Genomic DNA, 22,558 nt, shown 5'->3' with positions numbered 1-22,558 from the left:
CCAGTGTGAGGTTAAGGGAAAGCAGCACTGTGACACAGAAACCAGCCTACTGAATGTTGCCTGCATCACGAACTTATGTTGACTATGCACCACTTAAAAACATTAACTTCACTTCGTCAAGAACTTTCTTAAAAAAAAAAACCGGCTGGATGAGCAGGTAGATCAGCCTCCACCGAAAAAAGCAACAGAATCAACAGCTCATTCAAAAAAGGAAATTCATGGGGCCACATCAGCAGAGTTTGATGTATTTTTCAATGCAATTAAGGACGAAAAACCAACATGCTTGACTGTAAGAAGAGAGTACAATGAATGTTATATTCCAAAGGAACTCGAACCCAAATATCCTGTTATCCTAACTCAGATTTATTCAGATGACTTTCAGTCTGCATCCAAATCTGAAATAATAACCCACTACAAGTTACTGGTAACAGAGGAAGAAGTCATTATTATTTTACCAAGAGTATTCACTGTTGCATGTTTGTACTTTTGATTACTGTCACTTTATAGTAATTATATTTTTATCCTGAGGATTGAACCCTGCTCCGAGATTTGGGAAACCATTGCAGAGAAGTCTGACAGGTTTTTTTTTTACCTACGTCACATGACAGAATTTGTGAGTCAGCTTTTTAGCAGGAAAGATACTACCATGACAGATACCACTAACCAGGTTAACAAAAGTAAACAGCTGGTGAGCAAGAAAAAAGTATCAGAACTGTCGACTGATCCATCAACTTCTGGTGCTACACTTGACAAATCAGATGAAGATCCAGCACTCTATTTATTGTATTTGCGATGATTCTGCTAATGATTCACCAATGATCGCATGCGATTCAGCATACTGTCCCCACAAGCCATTTGAATAGTTTCATTTTTCTTGTATGGAATTAAAGAAAGCACCCACTGGAAAGTGGTATTGTATTGACTGTAGGAAGGGAGTAGCAGTGAAGAAAGTGAAATGTGCTAATAAAACTAAAAGAAAATAACTTTTCGAATACAAACTACTGTACACATGTACAGGTATTTAGTATCACTGGTGATGGATTTATGAACATTGAATTTAATTATAAAACTATGTGAACTATATGTGTACTTATTACAAAGTATGACGAACTCACCAAAAAACACGTCTGCAGTTTTCTTATCAATACTAATTGATATGAAACCCAAGCTGCACTGATGAGCCCTGGGAGGGTGAAACGTGTACACAGTCGAAAAGTGAGAAAACAAATTTACAGGCCTCAATATTGCAAGTTAAATTCAATTATGATGATTATAATTTAACAACACTTTTATTTAGTGATTAGTTATTTTGTCAGCACCTATATAGCTGTCATTACTTTGTTACATAGGGTCTGGGAAGTAGTCCACTGGTAAAGTGCTTGTCTGGTGCATGGTCTGGTGTGGGATCGATCCCTGTCTGTGGGCATATTAGGCTAATCCGTGTTCCAGCCAGTGCACCACGACTGGTACATCAAATGATGTGGTATGAGCTATCCTGTCTGGGAATGGTGTATATAAAATAAGCACAATGTTTCAGTTATAAATGTTCTAATAAAACATATTTACAGGTGTGTGATGGGATTTCCATTCTTCAGTCAAATGGAAGTGAAGCGATGGGTACATGTTTGTAAGGGCACAACACACACAACACAATTTTATCAAAAACTGGGTTTGAACTGTCAGTTTTTGTTATAAGATAATGTCCTAGGTCCGATCGGTTTATAACTAAAAGCCAAGTAACCTAGCCAAAGCCTCCATCTTTCACTAGTTTTTTCACCTTGACACGCGATAATGTTAGGAAGCCTAAAAAAAATCCTTTATTGTCTCTCCCGTAGCGGGCATTACAACTGACAATCCCACAAGTTGTCGGCATTATGTTGGTTAAGGACGAATGACAACTAACAAAAAGATTCGACAAGTAGGCCTAGCTATTATTAGGTGTTGATGCCTTCCAACATGGCCGACCGCTATGGATCGTGGGTAATCTAGTATGACGCTAACCTCTATAATATGTGTTGGTGTGGAGAAATAGCAACAGCTTTAAATATCTTGTGTATTGTGTGTTTCTGCTGTCAGTGCCACTGTACCATAGTTTCAACTATTTGATCCATTTTAATGAATACAATTATATTTTAATTTTAATATTACATTTCTTTGTTTAGAAATAATAATGTACATCCATTGTTTATAATATGTAATTTTGATATTTTAAAAATCTTCGTTAGACAAACATGACATAGGCTGCAAAGTTTGGAATGTCCGTTAAAGAAATGCAAAACTTATAAACTTGAAAAACAACATTATTTCACTTGCATTAATTTTTTATATATATATGTACTGTACATTATAATTATGCACTCAAAGATACATGTATAGCATTTGTAATGTTCATTCCTTGAACAGGTTAATGAGAGGAGAGGGAGGGGGACCAGTGAATTTTCCTGGGGACTAGTAACTTTTCTATTAAAAAAAATTGTCCGAACCAAATTGTTAACAACTACAAAAAATTACTCTCCTACCTTTAATTGCCGTTAGATTTCCTCCAAAGTTTGCCAGACACAATTCGCAAAAAAACCACTACAAATATACAGATTCCACACACGAGACTGCAACGATGTCGCCGATATTATCTTTGCTGAGATTGCATAGGGAAAAATACATGCAGTTTTCTGCCGTCTGCCATGTTGCTTGTTTATGGAATACTCTTCAAGAGGGGTGAAAGCCTCCAAAGTATGCGACACAATTACTATGAAATCGACGATCTCTAGTGGTATCATTAAAATAATAATAATAATAATAATAAAAAATAATAATATGACGTCATCACGTTTGCTTTTATATCATAACATGTTATGACGTTGTTAGATTAAGTCCTATCCTTTCACCCCTCTTGAAGAATATTCCATAAAAAGTCAAAATGGCAGCTGATACAAAATTACATGCTTTTTTCCCTATGCGCTCTCAGCGAAGTCGATATAGGTGATATGGTTATCATCTGGTATGTGGAATCTGTGTCATTGTAATGGTTTTTTCAAGATTTGTATCTGGACAAACTTTGGAGGAAATCTAACGGCAATTAAAGGTAGGAGAGTAATTTTTCGTAGTTGTTAACAATTTGGTTCGGACAATAGGCTATTAGTCCCCCGGGTCATATTTAGATATTTTGAAGAAAAGACACGTGAAAGCTACAAAAAATGTATACGATAAATTAATGGAAAATGCTATAGCAGAGTAGACATGGATCTATACGCATTGATTAAAAAAAAAAAAAACACTCTTCGCTAATCATGACATGAGACTCGGTCGTTGGCCAAAGAAATCATATAGGAAACTTCACGCCTGTAACTTACTTGTAAACGATATTCAACAGCTGTTGGCGAAAATTAAACGGTTCTACCGACAGCATAAATGTTAGACATGTTCCCTTCATTCACTTTCATAAAATATAAACTAAACACGAATAGGACAATTCCTTCCAATATAACTATTGTGACAATAATTGTCCGAACCAAATTGTTAACAACTATAAAAATTACTCTCCTACCTTTAATTGCCGTTAGATGTCCTCCAAAGTTTGTCTAGACATAAATCGCAAAAAAAAAACCCACACTACAAATGTACAGATTCCACACACGAGACTGTAACGATGTCGCCGATATCGTCTTTGCTGAGATTGCATAGGAAAAAATACATGCAGTTTTCTGACGTCTGCCATTTTGCTTGTTGATGGAATACTCTTCAAGAGGGGTGAAAGCCTCCAAAGTATGTGACACAATTAATATGAAATCAATTATCTCTAGTGGTATCATTAAATTTTTTTAATAATAATAATAAATAATATGACGTCATCACGTTTGCTTTTATATCATAACATGTTATGACGTTGTTAGATTTAGCCCTATCCATTCACCCCTCTTGAAGAATATTCCATAAAAAGTCAAAATGGCAGCTGGCACAAAATTACATGCTTTCTGACCTATGCGCTCTCAGCGAAGTCGATATAGGTGACATAGTTATCATCTGGTATGTGAAATCCGTGTCATTGTAATGGTGTTTTCAAGATTTCTGTCTGGACAAACTTTGGAGGAAATCTAACAGCAATTAAAGGTATTATCTCGCCTTCATGTAAAATTCTTTGATCTCATTGGTTGTTTGCCGTTGGACAAATCCCTTATCCCCCTGTGGGCGGAGCCAAATTCTCTTATACCCCGTCTGTAATTTCCAACAGTTTCCAGCCGCCCCAGTTAATGCTGAAGCAATAATTAGATTATAAATAACATTGATAATCAATCAAGTATACATAATTAATTTTATTTTTACTATAAAATACAATATTCATGGGCGGATCCAAGGGGGGGGGGACCAGGGGGACGCGCCCCCCAAAAAAATTGTTCAAGTGCCCTCAAAATGTCCAAGTGCCCTTTTTGTTTGTAGAATATTTTTTTTTTTAAGTAAACAATAATTATATTGTAGATAAATGAAATCAAGATTTTCGTGTACATGCGCAAGCTTGCATATATGTGTCTGTGTTATTGAGTCTCAATGGGGCCCCATTGAGGTTCTAACGCGAGTGACGCCAATTTACTTCATTATTGCTAGTATATTATGACGTAGAACTGTAGGAATTCATATTAATTGTAAATATCAAAACTTGTAGTAAGGTGCCCTTTTGACGAGTCAATATGCCCTTCTTTTTTGGTCCCCCCCTAAAAATATTTCCTGGATCCGCCCATGATATTTCAATACTTTTAAAAGCTGCAATGTTGAACTCGGCCACCTAATTACGGTCGTGGTGTTATTGTATTAATGCGCGATTAGCAACAGTTTTTTTATTTTTATTTTATTTTTTATTTTTTTTATTTTTTTTACTACATACATTTCTGATAAAAAAAAGTGTTTTTTTTATTCTATTTTTATTAATATCTGTTTCAGACAATTTCGTATTACAAACATTTGAAGTTAAAAACTCGTTTATCGATGGAACTATTTTTCGTCACTGGCAAGTGGTTTCGTTCGCGTCCGCGTGGTACGGCTCCGTTAATAAATTGTTAACAATTATTGTCTGACGTTATTTTGATTATTTGGCTAGATGGTTTAACATGTCGGCAAGATAAATTCGTTGTAGAAGCATCTCTCGGGGTATATGGCTTTTTATGTACCCTCTGTGTGCTCTTTTACCCCCTCGCCTTCGGCTCGGGGTAAAAGAACACACAGAGGGTACATAAAAAGCCATATACCCATCGTGATGCTTCTACAACTTATATTGTCAACCTAGCAAGACTTGCCGTATGACGTCATACAAGATACATGACGTCATTATTTGTAAGAAGCTAGCTACAGTACATTCTTTCGCATTAAAAATGCGTTTCTAAACTAATTCATGAAGAAATATACAAGTTTTGTATTGTTATCGCAAAACTAAAAGTTATTTGTATTTACTGTACTTCAAGAAATGATTTAAATAGTATGTTTATTGAAAATCTACTCGGGCTTATGTCACGTGACCTATATTTTTGGTCAGTGACCGTAAATATTGAGATTTATGTTCATATTGGCGCCATTTTCCAGTGGCTTGGCTCCAAATTTAGTCGAAATCATGGCACGCAGGATGAAAACACCAAACTTGGTACAGGTGTTAATTAGGCCATATAAAAACATTCTGCAGGAAGGTGCCCAACCTAAGACACCCAGATGCCTGCTACCACTATTATCCAAAATATAAATTTTTCATGATATCTTTCAAAGTAATTTGTTACAAGAAAAGGACTTAGAGATTGTGCCATTATTTCAGGCATTGATGATAAACCTTATTATAACTTCTGAGAGTGGCCCTGGTTTATGTCTGGTGTATTAAGAGAGTAAATAATGTATGTCGGACCAGGTTTTGCCGTTCTGTCACTTGCAACAACATCAGTTGGATATTGATAGGGGGCCTACTCAAGTTTTTGCTTAACGAAACCACTAGTGCACATTGATAATTATTAATAGTCGGCTACATTTAAAAAAATATATTGACATATAGTCTTAGAGAGGAAAGCAGCTAAATTTTTCCATTAGTAGCAAGAATCTTTTATAGGCCTATGCACCATCCCACAGACAGAATAGCAGCCTTTGATATACCAATCGTGGTGCACTAACTGGAACAAGAAATAGCCCATTAGGCCGACTGGTGCGGATCAGACCTGTCAACCCTTCTGGATTCCGCAGGAGACTCCAAGTATTTGAACACATCTCCCGTGGAAAAAACAAATTTTCCTGGAAATCCCTATTTTCTAAGCATAAAAATATTTAAGCTGCCATGGCTACATATTGACATTCAGTGTTCCCATAAATAAAACTATCCTCTGGGGATCGATCCTAGACTGACCGCACATCAGACGAGCACTTTACCACTGGGCTACGTCCCGCCCCTCATTGCCTTCAAACAGTGGGAGTCAATGTATTATCTAGAGTTGGGGAGGGAGGAGCAATGCTCCCCCCCCGCCCCTCATTGCCTTCAAACAGTGGGAGCCAATGTATTATCTACAGAGTTGGGGAGTGAGGAGCAATGCTCCCCCCCCGCCCCTCATTGCCTTCAAACAGTGGGAGTCAATGTATTATCTACAGAGTTGGGGAGGGAGGAGCAATGTTCCCCCCCCCCCCCCGCCACTCATTGCCTTCAAACAGTGACAGCCAATGTATTATCTACAGAGTTGGGGAGGAAGGAGCAATGCTCCCCCCCGCCCCTAATTGCCTTCAAACAGTGGGAGCCAATGTATTATCTACAGAGTTGGGGAGGGAGTAGCAATGCTCCCCCCCCCGCCCCTCATTGCCTTCAAACAATGGGAGTCAATGTATTATCTACAGAGTTGGGGAGTGATGAACATTGCTCCCCCCCCCCCCCGCCCCTCATTGCCTTCAAACAGTGGGAGTCAATGTATTATCTACAGAGTTGGGGAGGGAGGAGCAATGCTCCCCCCCCCGCCCCTAATTGCCTTCAAACAGTGGGAGCCATTGTATTATCTACAGAGTTGGGGAGTGAGGAGCAATGCTCCCCCCCCCCCGCCCCTCATTGCCTTCAAACAATGGGAGTCAATGTATTATCTACAGAGTTGGGGAGTGAGGAGCAATGCTCTCCCCCCCCCGCCCCTCGTTGCCTTCAAACAGTGGGAGTCAATGTATTATCTACAGTTGGGGAGTGAGGAGCAATGCTCCCCCCCCGCCCCTCATTGCCTTCAAACAGTGGGAGTCAATGTATTATCTACAGAGTTGGGGAGTGAGGAGCAATGCTTCCCCCCCCCCCGCCCCTCATTGCCTTCAAACAGTGGGAGTCAATGTATTATCTACAGAGTTGGGGAGTAATGCTCGCCCCCCCCGCCCCTCATTGCCTTCAAACAGTGGGAGCCAATGTATTATCTACAGAGTTGGGGAGGGAGGAACAATGCTCCCCGTCCTCCTCCATTCTCAGATGCCCATAACCCGTAATAACATAATTTCCACCCAAAATTAGGCCTCTTACAAATTAAGTAAATAAAACAAGTCAATTTCCACTGCATGCTTTAATACAATGTATGTTAGCATAATGTGTAGAAAAACAACACATATTAAATATGACAAACAATCCAACATTTAAATAAATATATTGCTAAAAGAATATATTCTATATTTTATCAAATAAATATTTTTATGTTGGAACAAAGGAACCCCACCCCCCAAAAAATATAATATAATAATAATAATAATAATAATAATTACAAAAAATGGCGATTCTTTCATTTTAGAATTTCTATGTTAAATTATATTGATCGAAATTAACTTATGTGGTTAAGAGAAAACAAACGTAACAGTTTTAGATGTTTCAGTTTAAATTCAAATTTAAAGTTTGAAGATGGATTAACTTTTTAGTTAATTGTGTAGAAAAATTGAAAAATATAATAAGTAAGTATATCAACTTTACGCAAGTAGGGACACATATGAAACAAAGCTATATGCAGCAGCATATACTTTGGCCTCCTTCATATTTTTAAAGGTGGGGGAAATCACAGCATTCACTAAACAAACAGGATGTACTAGTAGATAACAAAACACAGACTATTCACCTAAGCATACGTCATTCCAAGACTGACCAATGTGCCAAGGGAACGATGGTGGTGATACCACGAAATAAAGGGGATATATCGGTATTGCAGTGCACAAAGGAATATTTAGCAGTTCGACCAGCAATTTAAGGTGCTTTCTTTTGTAATTTTTGGGGTAAAACTTCTCACCCGTTACCAATTTACGGCTGTACTGAAGAACGTTCTGGAACAATTAGGCGTAATTCAAATCCCATTCTTTCCGAATAGGGCCGCAAACAACGGAGGCGAGTCAGGGCTTACCTCAGGAGGAAATTCAGGTGGCAGGGAGGTGGAAGTCGTCCTCATTTAAATCTTACATAAGAATTCCCAATCTACCAGTGTAAAATCCTATTATAAGATATTAAATTTAATGTGATTATCACCTTTTTAAATAAATGCTCCATTTGGTGCGTCGGCTCCTCTCTGGTGCAAAGAGCTTATGTCAGTGCAAAGCAACAACCAGGCGACATGAACCTAGGCCTAGCTAGGATAGGCTGGGTTTTTTGGGGTGGCAGGAGAAAGGCGGAATGTGTTGGAGAGAGGTATCGAGAAGGGTGACATTTTTGTTATCTTGGGAATCTCCACCTCAGTTTGTATTATTGCACTGCGGGGGGAATGGCATGGGGAACATGCAAGCAAGAGAGTTGCGTTTTAACATTTTGGAGACCATACGACTTCTAGCAGACCATCTTCCATCTACTCGGCTGGTGTGGTCTCGGATGCTTCCCAGATTAGTCTGGAGGGACTCTGGAGTTGAGGTGATGGAGATGGCCAGGAGGAGAATTAATATTGCAGCAGTTAAAGCCTTGCTCATGCATGGGGGATGCTACATCAAATACCCCGACATCAAAATCGACCAGCCAGCCCTATTCCTCCCTCCCCCAGACGGCGTCCACTTGTCACTCTTGGGCATGGACATATTTTTAAATAACATGCAAGGAGCATTCGAGACATTTGTCACATCAAACGAGTGTGTCTACGCTAGTCAGTGGTAGAAAAATAACTGGGAAGGGTAGTTAAATTAAATGGTCACGGCAAATCAGGATTGGTCCTAAATAGCTTTCGCACCTATTGTGGTGGCTGTGGGCTTCAGGACGTTTACTCCTTCGCCCATTTGGCACAGGACGCTACACAGAATCAATCTGGGACATTTATGGGGGAGAAGTATGCTCAGCTGCTGTTCTCAGGGCTGGGCAACTCTCCCCAACTTTATTATATTGTGCACTTCAGATGGGAGTGGAATATTATATATTAACGTGATGGGCCACTGTTCGCAGGGCCTTTCAACTCTTGATTATATTGGCAAGGGGCCGCTATTGGCAGGGCCTTTCAACTCTTGATTATATTGGCAAGGGGTCGCTGTTCGCAGGGCCTTTCAACTCTTGATTATATTGGCAAGGAGTCATTGTTCGCAGGGCCTTTCAACTCTTGATTATATTGGCAATGGGCCGCTATTGGCAGGGCCTTTCAACTCTTGATTATATTGGCAAGGGGTCGCTGTTCGCAGGGCCTTTCAACTCTTGATTATATTAGCAAGGAGTCACTGTTCCCAGGGCCTTTCAACTCTTGATTATATTGGCAAGGGGCCGCTGTTCGCAGGGCCTTTCAACTCTTGATTATATTGGCAATGGGCCACTGTTCGCAGGGTCTTTCAACTCGATTATATTGGCAAGGGGCCACTGTTCGAATGAACATTGATGAGATTGTTATTCTTTGACGAGCTCTAGACAACAAAATATTACTCTAAAATATTCAGGAGCTTATTAGATATCATAAGGTAACGCCAGACCAATCATATAATAAATATATGACTTTGATGGAAAAAAGGCCGAGATGGCAACATTGTCTTAAGTAGGGTCAATAAGACTGCTGTTTTTGGAATCAGCACCACGTTTTACATAAGGTAGGCTTGTTAAATCTTCATTACCTAAAATTCTGACTATAGCCATTTACTTCTTAGTCTAATATTGCATGGAAAAAACCCTCATCATATACATTGTATGAAAAAAACATATATAGTATTAAAGTAATGTTTTGTTTTTATGAAGCCTATTAAAAGCCTTATACCTATTTTAATATAGTAAACTTATCCAACCTTAAACAATCTATATATTGCTAAAAGAATATATTTTATATTTTTATTAAAGAAATATTTTATGTATTTTACTTAATTCCATGATTTAATACACATTAACATAATTTATAGGAAAAGCAAACGTATATTGTATGACAGAAATATTTTGCTTTTATTAAGCTTTTTAAGTTTGATTGTAAGCCTGTTTACAAGTTTACTTTTTTTTATTATTTATTATACCAAATATTGTAATTATTTTTTGGGGCTATTAAAAAAAACGGTAGTACGAATTTCATTATTTAACATCATTAATATTTATTTGTGTTCGGTATGACAAATGGTAAATTAAATCAAGTTAATAACTCTTTTTTTTAAAATATACATCGTAAAAGCAAATTTTAAATAGAATTTTTTTTATCTAATGAAAAACTCCTTAATGCTTTTCACAGGATAAAGTTGCCAACACTGTGTTTCTCAGCTTGCTGTCCATCTGAAAGAGATACAAATTGGCATTGTTAGAAACATTCGCCTCAGTGGTGTGCTTGTTAGCACTTTTAAGATACTGAACACTAGCTATTAGCTAGTATATAATATTTTCGGCTATTACAGCCTTTTAGTTAACTTACAATGTTTTGCTTAATTATCATTTCTGGCAAATCCAGAATGTTTCTGGTCATACTGGTTTGTAGTAACCCAAAATCAGTCCTTCATATCTGAAGTGTGCGATCGACCTTGATCCCTCAAATGCTCCTTAATTTAATTAAGAAGTGTACAGGGTTTTTGTAGTTTTTTTATCATCTGCCTAAAAATATAGCTGTGCACCTGTCACTGGTTACTGAATACAAGCTGCTTTAAGCCCAGTTGGCTCTAGTATTTACAATATATCATCATATTATTATATTATTATCAGTGATTTTTCAATGTGCACTATTCAAAACTTATCTTTGTCAATATGTCCAAGTGTTCGCTTGATGTCCCTATCGGTGGATCCATTGGGCTATTTCTCGTTCCTGCCAGTGCTCTACAACTGGTGTAACAAAGGCCGTGGTATGTACTATCCTGTCTGTGGGATGGTGCATATAAAAGATCCCTTGCTGCTAATCGAAAACAGTAGCCCATGAAGTGGCGACAGCGGGTTTCCTCTCTCAATATCTGTGTGGTCCTTAACCATATGTCTGACACCATATAACCGTAAATAAAATGTGTTCAGTGCGTCGTTAAATAAAACATTTCCTTCCTTCCTTCATATGTTCAAGCTGTACTCTCAGTTTTTTCTATGGAATGCAAATCATTCACCTGGAGCTTATAAGGTGAGTGATTTATCACTCCCCTGAAATTTTCAAAAGTGAAGAATATCCAAGTTTTATATCAGACAAAAAAATTATGTACCTCGAAGTGTTACATGTTTTTTAAATATATAAAATTTTACTCAACCAATGTTTAGAAGTCACTTGTGACCGAAACTTGCTAAAATAATATAACTCTTGCAAAGAATTACTCAAACGTCTATACATTGGCCCGTAGTTAAGTGTCTTAAGTATATGTTTAATAAGCTAAAAAACAAAAAAACAAACAAAAACAAAACCCGAACCCACGTATAATTTTGATTATGACTTTAGCTATGACCCTGACTTCAATGTTTACAGAGGTGATAAAGATAAAGATAAACTTAATATTACATTATTGAGTAAGTTCTCAAACTTCTTTCGGCGCTCAAGTCTTCTAGCGATAGCAGACCTGAAAAATGAAGTTACAGTTTTTAATCATAGATCAAATATATGTTAGTCTTTTCATTCGGAAATAAAATAAAAAAAGAATTTGTTTTAAAAAGTATATTGCTTAGTTTCTCTCTCCCAAAAACAATTGCCTTTACTAAATCAAATTTATGACATTTGGTAGAATACTATGTATGTACAGTTATTTGTTAATCTTCAGTCTTCGATTAATGAATATAACGTACCAGCCCTGGCATTTAAAATGCCCACCTATATTTTTAAAAAAAAGAAGAAACCTATTTTCGTTTTCAATGTCAAGAAAATTAAAAATAGGGTCATAATTTTAATCATAAAAAGGACTCATTTTAAATATTTTGAGATATCTTTTCAGTGGTCGAAATACAAGGTACTGCCAATCTGACAATTTTTTGCTTGGAAGCTTCCTACAAAATTTGGTTAGAATTGGTCAAATAGTTTTGGGGGAGTTTTCGAAAATGTGAAACGTTTATGGACAACAACATATCACAAAAGGCCATTTCAGCTTTTGGCTCAGGTGACCTAAAAATTTAATAAAAATTCAAATTTCTTTTTTTCCCTCAACATATCTCTCTATTGGATTGTGTAGAGTGCCCAAGATGATCATAGTACCAAGTTTCAGAAGAATTCAATTAAAATTGTAGGAGATTTCAAAGGAAAAGTTGACGGATAGCTAGATGACCTATGCATAAATAAATAGGTATGAGAAATGTTCCACTGATGAACGTCATAGCAGAGCAATGTGTTCGCTTGATGTCCCTATCGGTGGATCCATTGGGCTATTTCTCATTTCAACCAGTGCACCATGACTGGTATATCAAAGGACGTGGTATGTGCTATCCTGTCAGTGGATAAAAGATCCGTTGCTACATTAGGAAAAATGTAGCAGGTTTCCTCTGTGACTACATGCCAGAATTATTAAATGTTTGACATCCAGTAGCCGATGATTAATGGGAACAATCAGAGACTTTCCGACATGTGGCGCTCGTGCACTATACACCATTCCTTTTTTGTAAATTTGTATTGTCGTAAAGCACCGATCGGTATATCCACTCTATTATTCCCGATCTAATTGTGAGCATGTGTGTGACTAAAGCGTAGAACGGCTAAAAAAAACATAATGGAAGAATAAAAAAGAACAAAATAATGTCCAGCTAAATCGTGGGTTTTCCCCAACCACGTAGGCTACTCCCTACCGTTCTTACAACTTTCTATCATATATCCACCACGCCAAAACCATTAAATGTGTACATATTTGACTGATAATACTTGAGTGTTTGCAATAAAAAAAACGGTAACAGCATTTAATAAAGTTTTAATTTGTAAAACGCCACGCTCCATTCTTCGCTGTTTACTTCCGGGTTCTATTCAATGTTATTTGTTTACCATAGTTTGACACCCAGTAGCCGATGTATTTTTTGTGCTGGGGTGTCGTTAAACATTCATTCATTCATTTACTATTCAATGTTTGTTATCGTGATTTAATATGAAGATATACGTGTTTAAAACCACAAATTATTCGTTTGCAGAGTAGAGTAAATTCAACCAAATTTGTCAACAATTATTTTTAATAAATTATTTCAATGAAAAAAAACAAAAAACCCCAAACCCAACCCAACCCAAACAAAATAAATAAATAAAATAAATAAATAAATAAATAAATATATTCAATGTAAAATAAAAAAATAAAAAAATGTTTACATGTATACATGTAATAAATTTAAAAAAAATCAATAACATACATATATAATTACAGAAATAAATATTAAATTTTCAAATGATAAAAAATAAATAGGAAATTTAAAATATTAAATATATAGTTTTTTTGTTCTTAATTTTAAAAAAAAATTTCATATGTAAGTAGAAATATAACAATGCTTTTTCATACACATTTACATGAAATTAGAAATGACAGTGGTATTGTTTTTCAATATTTATAATTTGTTAATGTAAATAATTTAATTTGTGTACAAAATGACATAATCTGATAGGAATTCTGATTTCACTGAGCCTGTTTTAACATAAATTTATTTGACCTACCGGTATCTAAATTTTATACTTTTCAGTACTTATATTAAGAAAAGTCCAATGTAAATAATCTTTATCATGGTTCATACACTTATTTACCAAGAAAATTCATGACTTTCCATGATTTGCACTGATAATGAAATTAACAGCAATTGAAAACTGCTTTAGACATTATACTATTTTTTCTCTCCAAAGGCTGCAAGAGTAATAAATTATAAATTAAAGAAACAAAATACTGCAATTTTACAAATGTGGATTTCTAAAACCAGATGCAGCAATAAATAATTATGACTATATATAAAAGTACACTTATGGTTTACTAATAGTTTAAAGTGAATATAGGTACAACACCAATTAACACTAATTACATTCATTTCAAGAGATGCATTACATGAAGTATTCACACATGGCTTGTTTCATGTTCAATGTATAATGAGTTACTTGCTTAGCATGTACATGTATTTGATAAACTGTACATAAACAATACCTAGCTGGTATTTATATTTTCAGTCCAACAGTGTGGGTTTTTTCAATGCCATGCTAGAATTTATCACAATGTAGTCAACATACTACCTCGAAAAGTAAAAGTATTATAAACTGTTATAGGCTTAAACAGTCGCTGGAGAATAAAATGTTGGTATTTTGCTACATTTGTCCAAAATAGTCCAGTTAGGCAATAATAAAAAAAAAGACAAAGAATAAAAAGAGACCCCACCCCCCCTCTCAAAAAAAAAGAAAAGAAAAAAAAAGAAATTTATTTTATTGAATATTAAAATTTCCAGTTTCAGGATATTTATGTAAATAAATTCTAGATTATAATTTGGAAAGTATTTTGTTATGGTTAGTTTGTTTTTGGGTCAGTAGCAAAAACAAAACAGTTTGTTCTGTTATGCCTCAAGTATTTAATCAAATCTCACATTGCAAAACAAGCTCTGCAGTCTCTTTAGAATAACCAGTAATGAAAAGAAATTAATATTTTTTTTACAACATCTCAGCACATTTTAAATTTGGTGTTAAACATCTGTGTTTCAGAAAAACAGCCTTCATAATTTTGACCCATGGTTTTGACACTTGGCATAGATACTGACTCACCAAGACGGTAAACCCATGGCCACCACACAGGCTACTCCTACCAATTACTTTAATTTCAGCATTTTCACTTTCAATGGAGTTATTTGTTTACACCACCATCACAGCATCCTTTGGTAGTGTTTTTGTCAGTAATTTCAGATATGCTTAGTATAAAAAGAAAATGCATCCTACATACATATTACAACTTACAAAAGAGATACCCAACTAATAGGCCCCCTATAGATAGATTAACAAAGGAATAATCAAATGTACAGTTTAACAAATGAAGAAAAGAAAATTTTATTCTGCTTGCACCTAAAAAAAATTCTGGGAACATGAATAAAAAATATTAGGTAGGGCCAGTCTAAACTTTAAAAAAAACCCCAAAAAACTACATCTTTACTCTTTTTAACTTACAAAAAAATGGGGAAAAATAATCAGGGTAAGCCTTTTTTTTTTTAAGGTAGAGTCGGTTTCAAGAAACAATTGTTTTTACACCACAATGGGCACTCCACATCTCACTATTCTGTTTATATTGTATGTATGCTATTTGCACGTCTCAAACTATTATTTTCTTCTTCTTCAAATTGTGTATTAGGGGCTGTAGAAGAGGTGAGGGCCGATAGGGCCATGGTCTCCTCTTTTTTCCTGTTATTGTTCTCAAAAGTCTGGAGATGTCATGGGCCCTATGTTAACATCTGATATTTAAAGTTATTCTGGGCGAGCATGCCTTCGAACCCCCACCAACAGGTTCGGGCCCTCAAATACATGTATACACACACACACACACACACACACACACACACACACACACACACTCTCTCTCTCTCTCTCTCTCTCTCTCTCTCTCTCTCTCTCTCTCTCTCTCTCTCTCTCTCTCTCTCTCTCTCTCTCTCTCTCTCTCTCTCTCTCACAACCTTTTAACAAACAGCACACTATAAGTACTCCCACCCCATCCCCACTTTCAAATACACTCCGCTGGCCCTGTACATAAATAATAAAAAGTGTTGTTTCTAAAACATTTTTTCTTTTAGTCTGTGAAATTATTGATTAAAAACAAATTAATTAATTAATTAAATAATCGACAACAAACATGATCAATGCCATGGGGGGTAGGACGAACTCACCTACCCCCCCCCCCACCAAAAAGCAGTGAACAAAACACAAAATTAAACAAATGTCCACATAGCATACATAAAAGGAAGAAAATATAATATTTCAACTAGATTTTATTCAAATAATATATAAATAATTAATTTAGTTTTAAATCCACACACCGAGAATGGATAGGCAGTGACATACAAACGCCTCGTTTTTCAGAGATTCACTGTTTGTTTTGTTTTTTGTTGTTGTTGTATTTTGTCATATACTAGATCCGTTATGCAGTCCAGACATTCTTTGTGCAATGCATCATCGTCTGAAAGAAATATGACCACTTTTCCTGTTCGTACAGAGGTGGACAAGTAATTTTATACGACCAGTGGCTTCAAATCACACTACCAAACAGCTGTTTAAAACGAGACTCTAGGGTGTATAGTGACGACGCGACCTCTAAGGGGGAGATAATTTCTGGGTGTTCGCCATTAATCAATGTGTTCATTAAACAAACAAACAAACTCATTTTTCCTATGAGTGGACATATATTTTTAACCTGGATATAAAATGATAATTACGGAGCCTTCCCTCCCATGTATTATCAATCCTGCACTATTTCAAATGCATTCAGTTGGATACTTACTGAAAAACCGACTCATATGAAGCTTGTGGATTCTTGTCAGGCACACACTCTCCCTGCTCTCTGATCAAACCACAGAGGCTCTGGTGATCCTGTAATAATAACAGATTGTTATCAGTATTCTCTTCAGTCAGGCTAGTGTTCCACCCACCCAGGCTCTGGTGATCCTGTAATAATAACAGATTGTTATCAGTATTCTCTTCAGTCAGGCTAGTGTTCCACCCACACAGGCTCTGGTGATCCTGTAATAATAATAGATTGTTATCAGTATTCTCTTCAGTCAGGCTAGTGTTCCACCCACCCAGGCTCTGGTGATCCTGTAATAATAATAGATTGTTATCAGTATTCTCTTCAGTCAGGCTAGTGTTCCACCCACACAGACTCTGGTGATCCTGTAACAATAATAGATTGTTATCAGTATTCTCTTCAGTCAGGCTAGTGTTCCACCCACCCAGACTCTGGTGATCCTGTAATAATAATACATTGTTATCAGTATTCTCTTCAGTCAGGCTAGTGTTCCACCCACCCAGGCTCTGGTGATCCTGTAACAATAATAGATTGTTGTCGGTATTCTCTTCAGTCAGGTTAGCGTTCAACCCACCCAGGCTCTGGTGATCCTGTAACAATAATAGATTGTTATCAGTATTCTCTTCAGTCAGGCTAGTGTTCCACCCACCCAGACTCTGGTGATCCTGTAATAATAATACATTGTTATCAGTATTCTCTTCAGTCAGGCTAGTGTTCCACCCACCCAGGCTCTGGTGATCCTGTAACAATAATAGATTGTTGTCAGTATTCTCTTCAGTCAGGTTAGCGTTCAACCCACCCAGGCTCTGGTGATCCTGTAACAATAATAGATTGTTGTCAGTATTCTCTTCAGTCGGGCTAGCGTACAACCCACCCAGGCTCTGGTGATCCTGTAATAATAACAGATTGTTATCAGTATTCTCTTCAGTCAGGCTAGTGTTCCACCCACCCAGGCTCTGGTGATCCTGTAATAATAATAGATTGTTATCAGTATTCTCTTCAGTCAGGCTAGTGTTCCACCCACACAGGCTCTGGTGATCCTGTAATAATAACAGATTGTTATCAGTATTCTCTTCAGTCAGGCTAGTGTTCCACCCACACAGACTCTGGTGATCCTGTAACAATAATAGATTGTTATCAGTATTCTCTTCAGTCAGGCTAGCGTTCCACCCACCCAGGCTCTGGTGATCCTGTAATAATAACAGATTGTTATCAGTATTCTCTTCAGTCAGGCTAGTGTTCCACCCACACAGGCTCTGGTGATCCTGTAATAATAGATTGTTATCAGTATTCTCTTCAGTCAGGCTAGCGTTCCACCCACACAGACTCTGGTGATCCTGTAATAACAGATTGTTATCAGTATTCTCTTCAGTCAGGCTAGCGTTCCACCCACACAGGCTCTGGTGATCCTGTAATAATAATAGATTGTTATCAGTATTCTCTTCAGTCAGGCTAGTGTTCCACCCACCCAGGCTCTGGTGATCCTGTAATAATAATAGATTGTTATCAGTATTCTCTTCAGTCAGGTTAGTGTTCAACCCATCCAGGGTGTGGTGATCCTGTAATAATAATAGATTGTTATCAGTATTCTCTTCAGTCAGGCTAGTGTTCCACCCACACAGGCTCTGGTGATCCTGTAATAACAGATTGTTATCAGTATTCTCTTCAGTCAGGCTAGTGTTCCACCCACACAGGCTCTGGTGATCCTGTAATAATAATAGATTGTTATCAGTATTCTCTTCAGTCAGGCTAGTGTTCCACCCACCCAGGCTCTGGTGATCCTGTAATAATAATACATTGTTGTCAGTATTCTCTTCAGTCTGGCTAGTGTTCCACCCACCCAGGCTCTGGTGATCCTGTAACAATAACAGATTGTTATCAGTATTCTCTTCAGTCTGGCTAGTGTTCCACCCACACAGACTCTGGTGATCCTGTAATAATAACAGATTGTTATCAGTATTCTCTTCAGTCAGGCTAGTGTTCCACCCACCCAGACTCTGGTGATCCTGTAATAATAATACATTGTTATCAGTATTCTCTTCAGTCAGGCTAGCGTTCAAGCCAGAGAGGCTCTGGTGATCCTGTAAAGTATGAAAGAAGAAGATGTAGTGGTCTTACACCTATGCATTGAGTCGATAAAACTCGCTCTGGGTGGGAGCCGGTACCGGGCTACAAATCCTGTATCTACCAGTCTTATGTCCGATGGCTTAAGCACGACACCACCGAGGCCGGTGAATGAACTCTCACCCAGAGGTGAACTGTGTAGTGAGACCTTACCAGTGCTTGGGCTTCCTTTCCTCCAGTGGGTTTTGGTGAAATTTCAGTCACTTGAAGCTGTGGAAGTGCTACATGTTTGTATGCAGTTTCCAAATCAGGCTCTTTTTCCTTTTTAGGAAATGTGGCAGATGAAAGACTGGCATACCACTCCGCAAATGTTTGGACATTCTACAAGAGAAACAGTACAGTACAATACAATAAAATGGAAAAAACATTAGGTGTTTTCTCTTTTAGGAATACTTCACCTGGCCTCAAACAAATGCATATTCCCCTAAGGTTTCACTACACAGATGTCATCTGTCATTGAAACCCATGTTAAATTGCCCAACTTCAAACGAATATTTCCAATAGAACGGGTTCTCATTGGCACTAAAAACATACACCATTGCGAACATACATTATATAAGCATTTATTTTCACTCCAAAATTGAGAACATTTCCATCTCAGTTTTTTCCTATATGACTGCATCTGGCTGTAGTACTGGTCCGAACAGGTGGTTCATTAACCAATTCACTCCGGCTGTACACCCATGTCCCAAAAGGTCAATGCACAATATTATAAAATAACATGGGTAAAATACAGCCAAAAGGCTTACCATTAAACATACATATTGTTTTAATTCTTCACCATTTCCTAGAAGTGAATATGTGAACCATAACATGTGTCACAATTAGGAACTATAGTGGACCGTGACGAATGAACTCTCACCCGGAAGTGATCTGTGTAGTGAGACCTAAGGATAGTAGTTTGGTCTGAACATCCCAACAGCAAATGGGATGGTTGAAAATTGTTCCAGTGATCGATCGTAGACAGACCGCGCATCAAGCGAACACTTTATCACTGAGCTACGTCACGCCCCCTTCAGCACCATGGACTGGGACTATTTATAGAAGAGCTTCACATAATATCCGGTTGGACTGGGACTATTTATAGAAGAGCTTCACATAATATCCGGTTGGACTGGGACTATTTATAGAAGATCTTCAGCATCATGGACTGAGACTATTTATAGAAGATCTTCAGCATCATGGACTGGGACTATTTATAGAAAAGCTTCACATAATATCCGGTTGGACTGGGACTATTTATAGAGCTTCTCATAATATCCGGTTGGACTGGGACTATATATAGAAGAGCTTCACATAATATCTGGTTGGACTGGGACTATTTATAGAAGAGCTTCGCATAATATCCGGTTGGACTGGGACTATTTATAGAAGAGCTTCGCATAATATCTGGTTGGACTGGGACTATTTATAGAAGAGCTTCACATAATATCCGGTTAGACTGATGTAGACATTTATCTTTAAAGTTTGTTTTGTTTAATGACAACACTAGAGCACATTGATTTATTAATTATCTGCTGTTGGATGTCAAACATTTAGTAATTCTGACACATTGTCATCACCTTATCATCAGAGGAAACCCGCTACATTTTTCCATTGGTAGCATGGGATCTTTTATATACACCATCCCACAGACAAGATAACACATACCATGACCTTTGATATACCAGTCGGGGGTGCACTGGCTGGAATGATAAATAGCCTAAAGGGCCCACGGACGGGGATCGATCCCAGGCCAACCGAGCATCAAGATAGTGCTTTTATTATGACTGGGCTACGTTTGTTCCTTTAGTTTTTAAACAAAACATAAATTGCTTGTTTGAGCGTACCCACCTTTATTTTGCAGACGGCCATCGATTTTATGTAAAGGTGGTACATGGGACGCAGCATTTCCTCGCAATCCAGAGGCAGACTATAAATGTTCAAAGACAAACATATGTAACAGTCAAAAGTCGCAGATACTAGTTTTAACCTCTTAAAGTGGACACAAAGTTTGGTTAATATAAACTACAAATCTGTAAAAACATTTGGATAAAGTTACAACAGGATGAAACAAGGGTCTGTGATGTTGAAATGGGGACGTACCTTTAAATAATAAACTAGAGCTCGTCTCCATAACCTTTACTTCTCAGAGGCATGTGTTTAAAAAATATGAAACAATACATTTTACAGAGCTCGAACTTAACCCACAGCAATTTATTTTTAAACAATCGTTGGTGAAATGGCCCATCGATGGCAATTTTGAGCCCCCACCCCCACCCCCCAATAACAAATAAACATGACTGAAAGGTTATTTTGCTATATGAAGTCTTACCAGTAGAGCTAATTTTAATCAGACTGTACACAACTGAAACATATTATTAATATACATGTATAGTAAAATGCTTTATTTAGACACAAAATATGGTAGCCCATGACTAGTGTTTATCATTGGACTAGTACATAGTTAGTCTAATGATGCCCAACGGCTACTATATTTAACCAAAAACAAATTGCCAGCACCCCAGCTAAAATATGACATTTTGTTGACCAAATTCATATGCACAATCTAATTATTATAAATAAATACTATCTCTCCAGTCAGTCTACCTACCAGTGCAATTTTATTTATTTTTCTATACTTAATAATGAACAAAATACAACACAAACGTTTACCTCAATCCAAACCCCAGTAAGCTGAATACCCATCCAAATAGACTTTCAATTGTTTTCTTTTTTTTTTACATATCATTCATTTTAGCCAATGGGTGTAATGTTTATAGTCTTTCCCATTATCTTACAAAAATGAGTTTCTTTGGTAAATAATTTGAGTTTGGTTTGACATCAGAAGAAAAGAAAAGAAAACAATTGGCTCAAAATATATATATCTTGTAGTAAATTCCATAGTATGACAAAGGACAAAGGACTATAGACGGGTATAATATAATAGTGCACAATGAATAAAACACAATGGTAACAGTACTTCAACATTTGGTTGACAGGTACAGTTTAATTTTTGACAGGCTCAAATTGACTGACATACGTAATTTTGACAGGCACCACTAAAACAATTATTTCCAGGCCCGCTCAGTTTGAAAAAAATTGAGGTGAGTAATTAACTGCTCCCTTAACTTGAAATATGGGGAGCCATTTAAGCTATTACCATATTGATACCATATAAGGAAGGAAGTGTTTTATTTAACAACGTGGTGCACTGGCTGGAGCGAGAAATAGCGCAATGGGCCCACTGGTGTTGATCGATCCCAAACCGGCCGTGCATCAACCGAGCGCTTTACCACTGGGCTACGCCTCGTCCCTGATACCATATAAATTCACATGATAATGGGAGCTGAAAATCACTCTACTTGAACTATAGTCTCAGAGGAGTGAATCATCAGGAACAAGTGATAGCTCACAATAAACCGCGAGATCTGTAAATGCGTCATTTGGGACCATAGCTCACAATAAACCGCGAGATCTGTAAATGCGTCATTTGGGACCATAGCTCACAATAAACTGTGAGATCTGTAAATGCATCATTTGGGACCATAGCTCACAATAAACTGTGAGATCTGTAAATGCGTCATTTGGGACCATAGCTCACAATAAACAGCGAGATCTGTAAATGCATCATTTGGGACCATAGCTCACAATAAACAGCGAGATCTGTAAA

General features: G+C 37.2%; 1 protein-coding gene across 1 annotated transcript in view; it reads right to left on the bottom strand.

Moving 5' to 3' along the window:
* Nucleotides 1-10,544: 10,544 nt before the first annotated feature.
* LOC121385934 overlaps nt 10,545-22,558 on the bottom strand; it is a 104,110-nt gene continuing 92,096 nt past the window's right edge. The window contains exons 9-13 of the mRNA XM_041516729.1: nt 20,740-20,818; nt 19,060-19,227; nt 16,759-16,847; nt 11,850-11,907; nt 10,545-10,660 (exon numbers count right to left, since the gene is read on the bottom strand). Of these exons, the coding sequence (XP_041372663.1) occupies nt 10,604-10,660; nt 11,850-11,907; nt 16,759-16,847; nt 19,060-19,227; nt 20,740-20,818 (451 nt within the window). The 3' untranslated portion in view covers nt 10,545-10,603. The remainder of the gene's footprint in view (nt 10,661-11,849; nt 11,908-16,758; nt 16,848-19,059; nt 19,228-20,739; nt 20,819-22,558) is intronic.

This window comes from Gigantopelta aegis, chromosome 12 (genome assembly GCF_016097555.1).
Source record: "Gigantopelta aegis isolate Gae_Host chromosome 12, Gae_host_genome, whole genome shotgun sequence".
Classification (NCBI taxonomy): Eukaryota; Metazoa; Mollusca; class Gastropoda; order Neomphalida; family Peltospiridae; genus Gigantopelta; species Gigantopelta aegis.
This window is presented reverse-complemented; position numbering and strand designations above follow the sequence as displayed.